General features: G+C 42.6%; 1 protein-coding gene across 1 annotated transcript; it reads left to right on the plus strand.

Moving 5' to 3' along the window:
- The first annotated feature begins 4,350 nt into the window (after positions 1-4,350).
- On the plus strand, positions 4,351-5,307 carry LOC121432473 (olfactory receptor 10H1). The gene has a single exon (XM_041630464.1). It carries the CDS (start codon positions 4,351-4,353, stop codon positions 5,305-5,307), a length of 957 nt encoding a protein of 318 aa, XP_041486398.1.
- Positions 5,308-14,805: the final 9,498 nt, after the last annotated feature.

Below are 14,805 nucleotides of genomic sequence, written 5' to 3' on the forward strand. Positions count from 1 at the left end.
AAGCCCCTGGTCAAGTTGGCTCTAGGCACACCAGTGTAGTGTCCACATGCACAGGCATTTTCAATCAGGGATTTTTATTAGAGGGATCAGTTGCAGAGCCGTGACTCTCAGGTTAGTGGCCTTTCCCTCTCATCCACCTCACCAGGAAAGACCTGCGAAGCCAGCTTTAGCCAGGGACTCAGAGAAGTCACTTTCTTCTGCAACTCTTCAAGAAATTCAAGTATATGGGGCATGGGTCATCAAGACCGTGTGATGATTGCACAGTAGTTTGTATCTTCTCGGGATCTCCTACTTCATGAGGTAGGTCATTTGGACAGGCAGGAAAGATGACTTGCAGAGATATAAGAGCAGACTGTCTTACCCAGGTTATCTTTCTGTGTTAACATGTGTTGGTCTGTGCAGCCAGAGTCCAGCAGCAGGATGGGGGCAGGCATATGGAAGACAGAATACACTGAGGACTGAGAAGCTAATTCCAAGGCATGTAAGGAATAAGGAATTCAAGCGGAAAGTGGAAGTAACAGATGCAAAGAAGGGCTAGGGAGCTGAGAGATGTCAGTGAAGAGGAAACAGGAGGAGCAAAATGGGATCTTAGAGAGAAGCTGGATAAGCCATTGCTTCTCAAACATGGTCCGTTCTTCAGGAAATATTTGACAATTTGTGAAAATCAATATGTCAGAATTCAGGGCACAGCTCTCTCCATAAAGACACGGTCTAGGCAAAAATCTCATCGTTTCTGTGTGTTCAAATTTGTTGTATTCCACACCATGAAAATCATGTAGAATTTGCCTGCTTGAGCCTTCTGTGAGTGGTGGCCAGAAGCTTGTATTTTGAGGAGAGTGAATGCAGAATTACTGTTCATAAGCAACAAATTCATTTAGAAGGATAACGATAGTCAGTAAAAATTTATCATATGTGGCAATGTTAAAATTGTGTCTGGCACAACACAGAAACTGCTGAGCACTGAGGTGAATTTATTTGGCCACCAGTTTGACTTAATCATGACACATCTATATATAGGTATTCACCAAATTAGTCATTGTTTTGCATAAATGTACATATCCATGATTAGCCATTCAAATATAATATCAATTTAAAAATAAATGATACTTTCCTATATGTCCCTAATGCTGAATTTAAGAAACACTAAAGATGTGTATGGGTAGGATTTATCCATGCCAGGCTTAGTCTGCATGTATCTGGATATCAAAGTGGCACCAACCATGGTTACCTGTGAGACTCAGTGTGTCCTGTTCTTTGCCTATGCCTGCTCTCGGCCTTTCCCTGTGTGTGTGTGTGTGTGTGTGTGTGTGTGTGTGTGTGTGTGTGTGTGTGTTTGTATGTATGCTCCTGAATTTCAAGTTTATATTAGGTTTCATTCTTAGTGTTGTTCAGGCCTAGGTTTGGACAATTGTACAAAGCCATGTGTTCCTCCTGAAAGTCCACAGCATTCTTACTACCTTTAGAAATCCTCTTTACTTTATCTTTTCCTCCTTCCTTTTTCCTTGCCATTCCTTGGAAGCCACGGGTCTTTTATTCTCCTTCCAATTTTGAATAACCACTCAAGTTCCTATTATGCCAATGGGTGGCATATGCAATCTCAGTCTCCTCTTTCCGGGGGTGATCAGCTCTAATTGCAGAGTTCTCCCTTTCTGTGTATTTCTTGGGTCATGGGCAATATAAGTATAGAAATGGGTTGGTCAGTCACATAGGAAAGACATCTCTGAGTGAAAGCAGCCTCTGGTTTTCTTTTTAACATTCATGAGTAAGCGATGAGCAGAATAACAGGAGGTCAAGAAGTCAAGCTCTATGAGCACCAGGTCCTAACTTCAAATTCTGGCCTGTCTGCTCCACACTTGTTCTTCCCTGGGAAAGAGATGAGTTCCGTGTGGGACTCTCCTTTCTGCTGTAGATAACTGGGAGCATAGCAGCTTCTTCCCAAAGCCAGGGAAAGATTCAAGAACCACAGGAGGGTGCTGAGCCTTGAGACAGGTGCACAAGAGTCCGCAAAACAGACAGAGAAGATAGATGTGCTTATGGGAATTCAATGTGTTTAGTACATTATAGTTATAGTAGTCATTAGAGTTACAACAGTCATTGATAGAAGAACTTACAGCCCGTTTCCATGAGCAGATGTGATCCCAGCATGATGCAGATCGAAGGATCCATGACCAAGTAGTAAGCTGTGTTTAGTATAGTCTCTTAGAATAGAGTGACTCAATCTGTTTTGGGAAGAAAATGTACACAAAAACTCTAAAAAGGACATGATGTTGACTCTGTGCCTTAAGCAGAAACATGTATTTGCCAAATAAACAAAGGGAGCTTGGGCAACAAACTCATGCAGAATGGAGAGGAAGGGTACCATTAAGGCAACTGTATTCTTTTAGGTCAGCGATTTTTAACAAGGAGAAATCTTTCTCTACGGAGTCATTCATGCTTTCTGAAATGTTTTCCTTGTCACATTTGGTCAGCTGCTCCTGCTGTCTACACAGTAGAGACCAGGGATGTTGTTAAACACCACAAAAGGCACAGGAGGGCCCATCACAGAATGAATTATTAGGTTCCAATTTCAATAGTCCTGTGTTAAGAAACCCTGCTCTGTGCACAGAGGAACTGTATGAAAGCAGCATCCATGTATCCTGGTGGCATCCATTTAGTTTTATCCTACAGGATGTTATTTCCCCAAACCATTCACCTTCATGATCTCAGAGTATTGGGGTTGTATGGCATGATTGGAACCACCATCTTTGGACAGATTGGAAGGTGGTAAGCTTGAAATGAAGGAACTGATCAAATGGCATCTAGTATAGAAGCCAGTAACATGAAAAGTGGTGGTATTTGAAAAACACAGCCACCACTCACTAAAATAGATGATAAACCTATAAACAATCAAATACTTAGCTTATTGAAGAGGGCATTCATCAGGGCTTAAAGAGGGGACTCTGTGGTTAACTGTTTTCTGCACTTCCATTGGACTTTCAAAAGCCCACATTGAGAGGTCAGAAGTTCTAGGGGATCTAACATTCTCTTCTGGCCTTCTCAGGCACCTGAACACATGTTACACACACACACACACACACACACACACACACACACATGTGCACATACACACACAGCTGTGCACAAACAAATGTGCACACACACAGTAAATAGAAATCAACAGCAGCAGTCATAATAGAAAGACGTATTCACTTGTACAAAAGCTGTCAAACACAGAAGGATATATAAATCAGGATTCCATTTACATCAAGTATGTACAACCGGTAAAACCAAGGGACCAGGACACAGAATAATGATGTGATCTTTCAGACTTTGCATTGTCTATTATCAAATATATACAGTTAAGTGATACATAGTGAAATGTGGAGACCTCATTAAAGTCAGATTATTTACTGGGCAAAAGCAGCATTTCCCCATCTCATGTAGACTTACATATGCTACATTGCACCTTCTGGGTTGGCACTTTTTAGTAAAAATTTAAGAAACACTTATTATTTATTTTTTCTTGTTTTGGATTTTCAAGACAGGCTTTCTTTTTGTAGCTTTGGACTTTGTCCTGGAACTCAATATGTATACTAGACTAGCCTCAAACTCACAGAAACCCCCCTGCCTCTGCCGCCCAATTGCTGAGATTAAAGGCCTGTGCCATTATGGATTTAAAACTTACTATTTCTTACAACAACTTTTGCGATATTGAGAGAAATACAGAGAAAAACAGTGTGAATAAATTTACTGAAGTTCACAGTAGGCAGAGTAGGGATTGAAACAGGTTCTGCTACTGTACGTTGTTACACATTTGAGCTGATTACCTCAGAGCTTGCAATCCAAAAGGAATCAGTAGACTGATGTACATTAAGTTGGACTTGAACCTTGCCAGGGCTTATAGTCATGAGTTGGCATCTACTGGGGCCCCTGAAACTGGGAATTAACCAGGATTTCTCACAGGAAAGTATAAGGTCAGGACAGCAATGGTTGGAAGCTCCAGTAAAGTAACAGTTTCACAGGGGATGCAAAGCAAAGGAACACCTGGGATATACAGTCTAAGAGGTCAGTACAAGTGTTGGATTGATCTTAGATCTACCTTTTTAGCAGATTCACTTTGACAATTTGCCCAATATTTCTACATTACAATAATCTCAACGAGTATGCGAAAGACACTCAAAATGGAGGAGAAAATAATATCACCTCTATTGATATGATGACTGAATTAAATTTTAGGCTGTAATAGTAGGAGCAAGATTAATACTTCTGCACTCTTCTCACAGGATCAACCTCTTTGGTGTGTCCAGGTAAGGTGAAAACTGATCATTTTTCTCCATCTAGTAGATGACCTCTGCCTACCTCACCTCAGGCATGGCCTCCATGCAGGGAGTCAATCACTCAGGAGTGTCAGAGTTCATCCTCATTGGCTTCTCTACCTTCCCTCACCTTCAGCTGATGTTCTTCCTGCTCTTCCTCTTCATGTACCTCTTCACGCTGCTGGGCAACCTGCTCATCATGGCCACCATCTGGAGTGAACACAGCCTCCACACGCCCATGTACCTCTTCCTGTGTGCGCTCTCCATCTCTGAGATTTTCTACACCTTTGCCATCATCCCACGCATGCTGGCCGACCTGCTCTCCACGCTTCACTCCATTGCCTTCCTGGCCTGTGCCAGCCAGATGTTCTTCTCCTTCACATTCGGCTTCACCCACTCTTTCCTCCTCACAGTCATGGGCTATGACCGTTATGTGGCAATCTGTCACCCACTGCGCTACAATGTGCTCATGAGCCCTAGTGGCTGTGCTTGCTTGGTGGCTGGGTCCTGGGTTGGTGGTTCATTTGTGGGAATGGTGGTGACTACAGCCATTTTCAATCTCTCTTTTTGTGGACCCAATGAGATCCACCATTTTGTTTGTCATGTTCCCCCTCTATTGAAGTTGGCATGTGGAGAGAATGTACTGGTAGTAGCCAGAGGTATAGGAATGGTGTGCATCACAGGCCTCCTGGGATGCTTTCTCCTCATCCTCCTCTCCTATGCCTTCATTGTGGCAGCCATCTTGAAGATACCATCAGCCGAGGGTCGGCAAAAGGCTTTCAACACCTGTGCATCCCACCTCACGGTGGTCATTGTGCACTATGGCTTTGCCTCTGTCATCTACCTCAAGCCCAAGGGTCCCAAGTCTCTGGAGGGAGACACTCTGATGGGTATCACCTACACGGTCCTCACCCCCTTCCTCAGCCCCATCATCTTCAGTCTCAGGAACAAAGAGCTGAAGAATGCCATGAAGAAAGCTTTCCTAAGCAAACTCTACCCAGAGAAAATTTAATGACCTATAAGAAAATTCTTGTGGATTGGCACACCAAATTTTACTGTTTGTGAAAATTCTCTATCACTATGTGTTTACTTCTGATACTTTCATGTTGGTCAAACCTTTGTAGTCATATGTAAGTATACATGAATGGGTTAACACCTGTGATTTATTTGGGCAATGAAATAAATATGAGAAAATAGACAGAAAATGGTATTTGACCTTTCTAACCTGGTACAATACACATTACTACTCTACTTGTGCTGAATATTTTTCAGGAGGAATAATACAAGCCTCACAATATTGAACAAACCAGAATTGGCTGATGTATTTATTGTGAGAATATTTACTGCCCTCTGTTTCCCAAACTCCTGTCTTCTATGATCCCCAACGACACATATCCATAAAGTAACAAGAATTGGAAGACTTCATGACATGCTTTTGTCTGTTTGTCTGAGGGAGGCACAATCTTTAAGTTTACTAAAGCTGAGATGGGAGTGTTGGCACAGGCCTTGATCCCCATTACTCCAGGAGGAGAGGCAGTAGATGCTCTGAATTCAAGGCCAGCCTAGTCTACAGAGAGAGTTCCAGGACAGCATGACAGCTAGGTCTACACAGAGAAACCCTATCTCAGAAAAAAAGTATAATAAAGACTGCCCAGTGGAAAAGAAAACTCCCTAAGTTTCAGAACTGCCAGCATGTAAGCTACAAAGCGCAATAAGCAAGGACTGGGGCAATGACTCAGTGGGCCAAGTGCTTGATTAATAGAAATATAGGACCTAAGTTTGGATGCTAATTTCCATGTTAACCAAAAAAGCCAGGAGTGGCAGAGTACAGCTATAACCTCAGTGCTGGTGAGGGGGCATGAGAAGGGACAGGATGCTCCTTGGGACTGGCTAGGTAGTCTAGCTCAATTAGTGAAGACTAGTTTCAGCAATATACCCTTGCAATGTAAGTTAAGACGGAGTAGGTATTGACGGAGGTATCTAACATTGTCTTTTGACTTATACATTTGTAAGTGTCCCTGCACACACACATACACACTCACACACACACACAAAACACATGCACGTACACACAGACGTGCATAAACACATAAGCATACATACAGTTAAAGAGTAATAATGGGACTGGGGAGATAACTCAGTTGGTCAGTGCTTTCTGTACAAGCATGAGGACCAACCTGAATTTGATCCACATTAAAAGCTGAGAATAGCAGTGTGTACTTGGAATCTTATCACTGGGAGGAAGAGACAGGAGGATGGAGAACTTGAGCTTACTGACCAGCTAGTTTATGTAAAGGGGGGGGTTGCAGGTTCGGTAAGAGTCTCTTGAGAGAGAAATACAAAGCTCAGGAGAGGGACAGAGGGATAGAGAGAGGGACGGATTCATGAAAGGGGCGATAGAGGCAGAGACAAAAAAAGATCAATAACTAGAATTTATGTGTCAACTTTATGAAGCTTAGATTATTATCGTTGGTTTTAATGTCAACTTAACACAAATTTGAAGCCCTGTGTATGGATCCCCAACTAAAGAACTGGCCTGATACTTAACTGACATATATACACAAATACATACATTCACATACACACACACACACACACACACACACACACACCTCTTCCCATTGGTTCTGTTCTTCTAAAGTACCCTGACTAGTACAGTTGTACATGACTGTAACCTTAACAATGGAGAGGTAGGGGCAGGTGGATCAGAAGTTCAAGGCAACCCTTGGCTGCAGTTTAAAGCAAATCTGAGATACATGAAATCCTACCAAAAATACAAAAAAGAAATAAAGAAATAGAAGAAAGATAAAGACACCATTATATCAAGCAGCCTGCAATCCCATCACTCAGGAGACCAAGACTAGAGAGTTGCCGTGAATTTACAGACAGACTGAGCTACATGGTGAGTTTTAGGCCAGCCTTGGGTCCATCATCATACATTTCTCAAATGATCAAAAAAGGGAGCCCAGGAGAGCTTGTGATGTAGCTTAGTTGGTAGAGCACTTCCCCCCATGCAAGAACTGCATTTGATCCTAACATATACTGGGCACTGTGATGCATGGCTGTTTTTCTAGCCCTTGGGAGGTGGATACAAGAGGCTCAGAAGATGAAGGCTCTGTAGTACATAGATAACAGGAGTCCAGCTTGGACAAGGTAAGGCAGTATAGACACCCACCCCATACCATTGTAGGGTAAATGGGTCAGGGAAACAACATTCTGACCCTGACTTGACCTCAAAACCAGGACCAAGGAAAGAACATACTGATCCTAACCTGACCCCAATACCAGGTCCAAAGAACAACACCTGGAGCCTGACTTGACATGAAACCCAAGGCAAAGAAAAAATATCCTGCCCTTGACTTGACCCTGAACTCCAAGTTTTGGAACCCCCTCCACCACTTGACTCAACATTAATGACCAAGCAGTGTTTCCTATCCTTACATACTTTTCCAACCAAGCTCATTGTACATGCTCCAAAAATCCTTATAAAAACCTTCCCATCTTTCCTGAGAAACCGAAACACTGCCTTCCACAGTGGTTGTACAAGATTGCATTCCCACCAGCAATCGATGAGAGTACCCGTTCCTCCACAGCCTCTCCAGCAAAGGTTATCCTTGGTGTTTTTGACTTTAGCCATTCTCACAGGTGTAAGATGATATCTCAAAGTTGTTTTGATTTGCATTTCCCTGATTGCTAAGGAAGTTGAGCACGACCTTAAATGTCTTTTGGCCATTTGAACTTCTTCTGTTGAGAATTCTCTGTTCAGATCAGTGCCCCATTTTTTAATTGGGTTAATTAGCATTTTAAAGTCTAGTTTCTTGAGTTCTCTATATATTTTGGAGATCAGACCTTTGTCTGTTGCGGGATTGGTGAAGATCTTCTCCCAGTCAGTAGGTTGCCTTTGTGTCTTAGTGACAATGTCCTTTGCTTTACAGAAGCTTCTCAGTTTAAGTACGTCCCATTTATTCAATGTTGCCCTTAATGTCTGTGCTTCTGGGTTTATACATAGGAAGCGATCTCCTGTGCCCATCTGTTGTAGGGTATTTCCCACTTTCTCTTCTATCAGGTTCAGTGTGTTCGGGCTGATATTGAGGTCTTTAATCCATTTGGACTTGAGTTTTGTGCACGGTGATTGATATGGGTCTATTTTCATTCTTCTACAGGATGACATCCAATTGTGCCAGCACCATTTGTTGAAGATGCTTTCTTTCTTCCATTGTATACTTTTAGCTCCTTTATCGAAAATGAGGTGTTCATAGGTTTGTGGGATAAAATCCGGGTCTTCTATACGATTCCATTGGTCGACTTCTCTGTTTTTATGCCAGTACCACACTGTTTTCATTACTGTAGCTCTGTAATAGAGTTGGTTTCTCAGGAAATTCGGGATCAACTTACCCCTGGACCCAGCAATACCACTCTTGGGAATATACCCAAGAGATGCTCTATCATATGACAAAAGCATTTGTTCAACTATGTTCATAGCAGTATTATTTGTAATAGCCAGAACCTGGAAACAACCTAGATGCCCTTCAATGGAAGAATGGATGAAGAAAGTATGGAATATATACACGCTAGAGTACTACGCTGCGGTAAAAAACAATGACTTCTCGAATTTTGCATGCAAACGGATGGAAATAGAAAACACTATCCTGAGTGAGGTGTCCCAGACCCAAAAAGATGAACATGGGATGTACTCGCTCATAATTGGTTTCTAGCCATAAATAAGGGCCACGGAGTCTACAATTGGTGAACCTAAAGAAGCTAAGTAAGAAGGTGAACCCAAGGAAAAACATATAGTTATCCTCTTGGTTAAAGGAAGTAGACCAAATTGCCGGGGAGAAAATTGGGATCTTGGGGGTGGGGTGGGATGGGGGTAAGGGGAGATGAGGAGAGAAAAGGTAGAAGGGAAGGAGAGGGGGACTTGGGGAAACAGGAGAATTGGGATAAAGGAAAGGTGGATAGGGGAGCACGGAACCACAATTCTTAGTTAAGGGAGCCACTTTAGGGTGGGCAAGAGACTTGACCCTAGAGGGGCTCCCAAGTGCCCAAGATGAGGTACCCAGTTAGTTCCTTGGGCAGCTGAGGATTGGGAACCTGAATTGACCCTATCCTAGAGCAATAATGACGAATATCTTGCATATCATCATAGAACCTTCATCTGGTGATGGATGGAGATAGAGACAGAGACCCACACTGGAGCACTGGACTGAGCTCCCAAGGTCCCAATGAGGAGCAGAAGGAGGGAGAACATGAGCAAAGAAGTCGGGACCACGAGGGGTGCACCCACCCACTGAGACAGTGGAGCTGATCTACCGGGAGCTCACCAAGGCCAGCTGGACTGTGACTGAAAAAGCATGGGATAAAACTGGACTCTCTGAACATGGCGAACAATGAGGGCTGATGAGACGCCAAGGACAATGGCACGGGGTTTTGATCCTACTTAATGTGCTGGCTTTGTGGGAGCCTAGCCATTTTGGATGTTCACCTTCCTAGATATGGACGGAGGGGGGAGGACCTAGGACTTACCACAGGGCAGGGAACCTGGACTGCTCTGTGGACTGGAGAGGGAGGGGGAGAGTAGTGGAGGGGAGGGGGAGAAGGGTGGGAGGAGGGGGAGAAGGGTGGGAGGAGGGGGAGAAGGGTGGGAGGAGGGGGAGAAGGGTGGGAGGAGGGGGAGAGAAATGGGAGGCTGGGAGGAGGTGGAAACTTGTTTTTTGTTTATGTTTTTTTTTCTTCTTTTCTCAATAAAAAAGAAAAAGAAAAAAAAAAACCTTCCCATCCATTGAATTCTCTGCGGTCTCTCTTCCTGATCAGGAGCAGTGGCCATTCTGTATTTCTCCCCCATAAATCTCTTGTGTAAGGTTGGTTACATGGTGTGACTTTGTGGTATTCTTTGGCTCTGTCTTCTAACTTTCTACAATCTAACAAAACAGCGCTACCACCCTGGAGTCATGTTTCCAAATAAACCAAGCCTATGGGGTAACATTTTATAACCTATCCAAACAGCTGTGTAACGTGACATTAGGAAGGGACATTTGCCTTTTTCTTGTGAATGCATTATAATGGTCTATTCATTCTAAACAGAGCAGAAGAAAATGAGAGAAATGATTCCAACCTTGTCTACCTGTATGAACCTATGTATTTTGAATCGTATATAAGAAGCAAGAATGAGGGGGTACTTACAGGAACCTGGATGATTCAAAACTAGCCACATCACCTAAAAACACCTCACTCCCAGCCTGAGTAATGACCTCACGAAAGCTGCGTCTTTGGTGATGTACCCTTAGTCAGCCTATCACTGATGTTCTGGATAGCAGAAGAGAGGATATTGGCTCGACTCTATGAAGGTCTCATGACCCAACTACTCCTACAGTGGAAGAATAACAGCTGTCTCACCACCTGCATAGACAGAAGAATGCTGTAGAATTTGCCTCACGGCATTTCCATATCCATAACCTCCAAAGCAATTTCTAGTACATGATGGCCAATGCTGTGAGTGTGTGGGGCCATCTAGTGCTCTCTGCTTTGTAATTGCCTGTGGTCATGTTAAACTCAGAGGAAACAGCTCTACCCTACAACCTCCTCTTCCTCAGTCTTTGACATTCCTTCTGTACATTTTCCTGGGATATTTTCTGTATCATTGTTGTTGATGATGGTGGTGGTGGTATGTTTTTATTGGTGTATCCCAGAGCACTGGGACACCCTGTCACTGTAGAGTGCAATTATTCTCAACATTCAAGGATGAATGCGTGTTTACAATTCTGTTTTTCACTTCAAAAAAAGGTAGCCCTGAATATTATGGTAACATCTGGGCAAAATCACAAATGTTTATAATTTGATTTTCAAGATACACTGTATCCATTTATCAAAATAAAAGTGGTTTACTTACTTGACTATTCTTTCTCAGCCATAAGGTTTTGCTTAGTTTAGAGTACCCAGTGGCTATCTCCTGTAGATCTACCTTAATTTCAATTAAAATGCTAATTATACCCATAACAACCATGCCACTGTTGCCCTGTGAGAACATCTTGTTTGCATATTGATTCCATAACACTCTGGATCCATAACAAATCTGCACTTTTGTTGATAGTTATTCCCTAAAAGCTTGTATTAATGAATTTTTGCAGTGTCTTTGGAAATCCTCAGGAAAGAGACTCACAGTTTAGTTTTAGCCCAATTCTTCCCTGTCCTGTGACCACAGCATGTGTGGTCTTCAGCAACAAGCACTTACTGTCTCTATTTCTAGTGTACAACCAACAGTAGTGACAATAGCCTGCATATATTGGGGCTGAGGATAACATTAGATAACTCAGTAGCCTACAACTTACAGAACAGTCCCTCATCCATGACACTTGGGTTTTCATCTGCATCCTGTCTTTGGAGTACATCTCCCCAGTTTCACTGGGTGTTTGAGTTTTATCACAGTGATTTCCTGGAATCTTTACATCTTCAAGGGCATAGTTGTTTGCCAACCTGATTTTTGGTTTTGTTCATTTGGGGAGAGATCACAGTATACCCTTCATCTGGTTCTATCTCCAGTTTCTAAACCCACGTGGAGCCTTTTAGATTTCCCTTCTTATATACAATTTAAGTAAACACAGAAGGAAGACATGGCCTCTCCTGGCTTCATATTCAAAGGATTGTATGAAGCATCATCAGTTGGCTCACTTACTGTTAGTGTGAAACAACTCAATGACCTGGAGGAGTGGTTGAATCTAAGATGATGCAAATTCTGAACCTTATTAAGGGGGTGTTATTGTTTGAATGTGAATTTACCCGCTAAAGTCTCATCTGTTATGTGGTCTTTAGATAGTAAGTCCAAACATTGAGGGGCTACGTGATCAAGAAGACTCAATAGGTTAATATAGTAATGGGTTAATAGTTTGAAGATGGGTTTGGGAGGTGGTGTACATTCCAAGAGATAGAATCTAATTGGAGGCAGTAGGATGCTGGGGGCATTTTCTAGTGAGTCTATCTTATCTCAGGCCTCTGTCTACCTGTGATAGTTTCTCCCCATCTCTCTCTCTCTCTCTCTCTCTCTCTCTCTCTCTCTCTCTCTCTCTCTCCCTCCCTCCCTCTCCCTGTGTGTGTGTGTCTGTCTGTCTGTCTGTCTGTCTGTCTGTCTTCCTCTTTCTCCTTCCTTCCCTCCCCCAACTCTGGCTTTCTTTTTTACCTTTGGTTCTGAGATGGGGTTCTTCTGTGTAATAGCCCTGGTTGTCATGGAACTCTCTTTGTAGACCAGCTTGAACTCAAACTCACAGAGATCCTCCTATCTCTGCCTCCTTAGTCCTGGGATTAAAGGCATGTGCTACCACCAATTGGCTGAATTAAAATTCTTTTATGGAACATATTTTGGTCATTTTTTTCCTTCCTTGCAAGTCCTCTTTGATCCTCTGAATCTCTCTACACATTCAATTCCATGTTCTTTTTTTTCTATTGCAAAAAAAGTAAGTAAAAAAAAACAATGAAACACAATATATAAGAACAAAATAAAAATCCCCATGGAATCTGTTTTGTGTTGGCCACTATTTCTGGGCATGGCACTTGCTATAGAATGTGGTTAATGTACCCTGTTGTGTGTGTATAACACTGATTGTCCCTTTGTCAACAGGTATCAATTGGCAATAGTTTTTTTAGTTAGGACTGGGACCTTGTGTCAACCCCCTTCCTGGGGCTGCAACCCTATCTTGACTGAATCCTTGCAGGCCATGTGTGTGATGCCATGGTCTCTGAGTTCATATGAGCATCAGCCCTGTTGTGTCTGTAAGACACTGTTACCTGGAGTCATCTATCACCTTTGGCTCTTTCTATCTTCTCCTCCTCTTCTCCAAAGATCCTGGATCCTTGAGGGCAGGGATTTGATGAAGACATCCCATTCACTACTGCGTACTCCAAAGTCTTACTCTCTGCTCATTGTCCAGCTGTAGGTCTATGAATTAATTGCCAACTACTGTAAGCGGAAGTTTCTCTGATAATGTTTGATAGCAGAAATGTGGGTCAACTTCCCGCTATTCACAATCTTGTCATCACCAAAAAGCATGACGTGTCCAGAATGTCAACACTGAAAGGTTGAAAATCCTTGGTCATTACAAATTTTACTTCAAAATGTTCAGAGAAAAGATAATACTATCTGCAGATACCATCCAGACATCCATATCCCAACTGGCTCCCACAGGTTGTCCTCTGAGTTTGATGCATATGCTGTGGCTGGCTCACAGGCACACATACAGGTGTGCCCCCCCACAATAAATAAACAATTGTATACCTATGATTATAAAGGCACTATTTACATGTCAAAAGGTAGAAAGGACATAAGTGGTATACAGAAAGTGCTAGATCCACGCAGCAGGTACATAGTCAGCTTCACAAAAGAATGAATTGCTAACACATGATACACAATGAAAAACGTTGAAAGTACTGTACTCAATTAAGAAAAAGCCACAACTCTTCTGTTTCCACTTATGTGAAATGGTCCAAATAGGCGATTCCAAGGAGGAGACAAACCTGGAGTTTTCCACTGGCTTTGGGGATAGACTGAACTCTGGCTTCTGTGGAAACAAACTTTCCTTTGGGGATTCTGAAAATCATGGTGTTCTTTTTATTTCTATTTATGTGTATGTGTTTTAATGTGTGCATGTCTGTCCCCACTGGGACCAGAATGAGGGCATCTGATACCCTGAACTGTTACAGGCATTAGGAAGCTGCTCATCATGGGAGCTGGGAACTGAATTCAGGTCCTCTGCAAGGGCAACGTCCACCCTTAGCCATGGAGTGGTCTCATGAGCCATAATGAAAATGATTTGATCTAGGTAGAAATATTAGTTGAACATTAGAAAGATGTCAACTCCCCTTGACTTATATACTGAGATCTATTATATAAAGCATATAATATCTCAAAAGTGAAATTATGTTATCCAGAGTAATGTCATTTTTAAGGTTTGCATTGGTTCACATGTCACATATATATAACACTGTGAGTGGCCAGCAAGGTGAACACCACAAGTGTGTTATCCATGACCCACACTAAATAACAGGTAAATACATCCCCTAATTTTAAAAAGATATTTTAAAAGGTTCCCACAAAATGTTTTCGTGACTGAATTTTTCATAGCCCTCAACCTTATTTTGTGGCCTTTTAATTGCTCAAGAAAAAGAAACAAGTATGTTCTTTGAATTAAAATGATATAACTTTGAAAATCCCTCTTGCCTGAACAAGAGATTAAGATGAGGAGGGAGGAAAGAGAAGTGTACTGGAGACCGCTCATCCACACCGGCAGCTGCAGGGCTGTTCTCCTATTAACTCTAACAGTTAGCATGCCACATCTGCAGACTGTCGAGAATTAAGTCTCTTCTCAAGCCACAGAGAAGCTCAGGTTATTAACTCACCCCTGGAAAGCAGGGAGGGGAAGTGGGGACACAGATTCCCTGAGGTGGCCTCATCCCCAGCAGTGCTCTAGGGGCCCTGGGCTCCCTGTAACAGAAGCAGAGGCAGCTGGACCACAGCCAACCA

Source organism: Microtus oregoni, unplaced genomic scaffold (assembly GCF_018167655.1).
Source record: "Microtus oregoni isolate MIOR12 unplaced genomic scaffold, Mior012 000034F_ref0000314, whole genome shotgun sequence".
In the NCBI taxonomy this organism is placed as follows: domain Eukaryota; kingdom Metazoa; phylum Chordata; class Mammalia; order Rodentia; family Cricetidae; genus Microtus; species Microtus oregoni.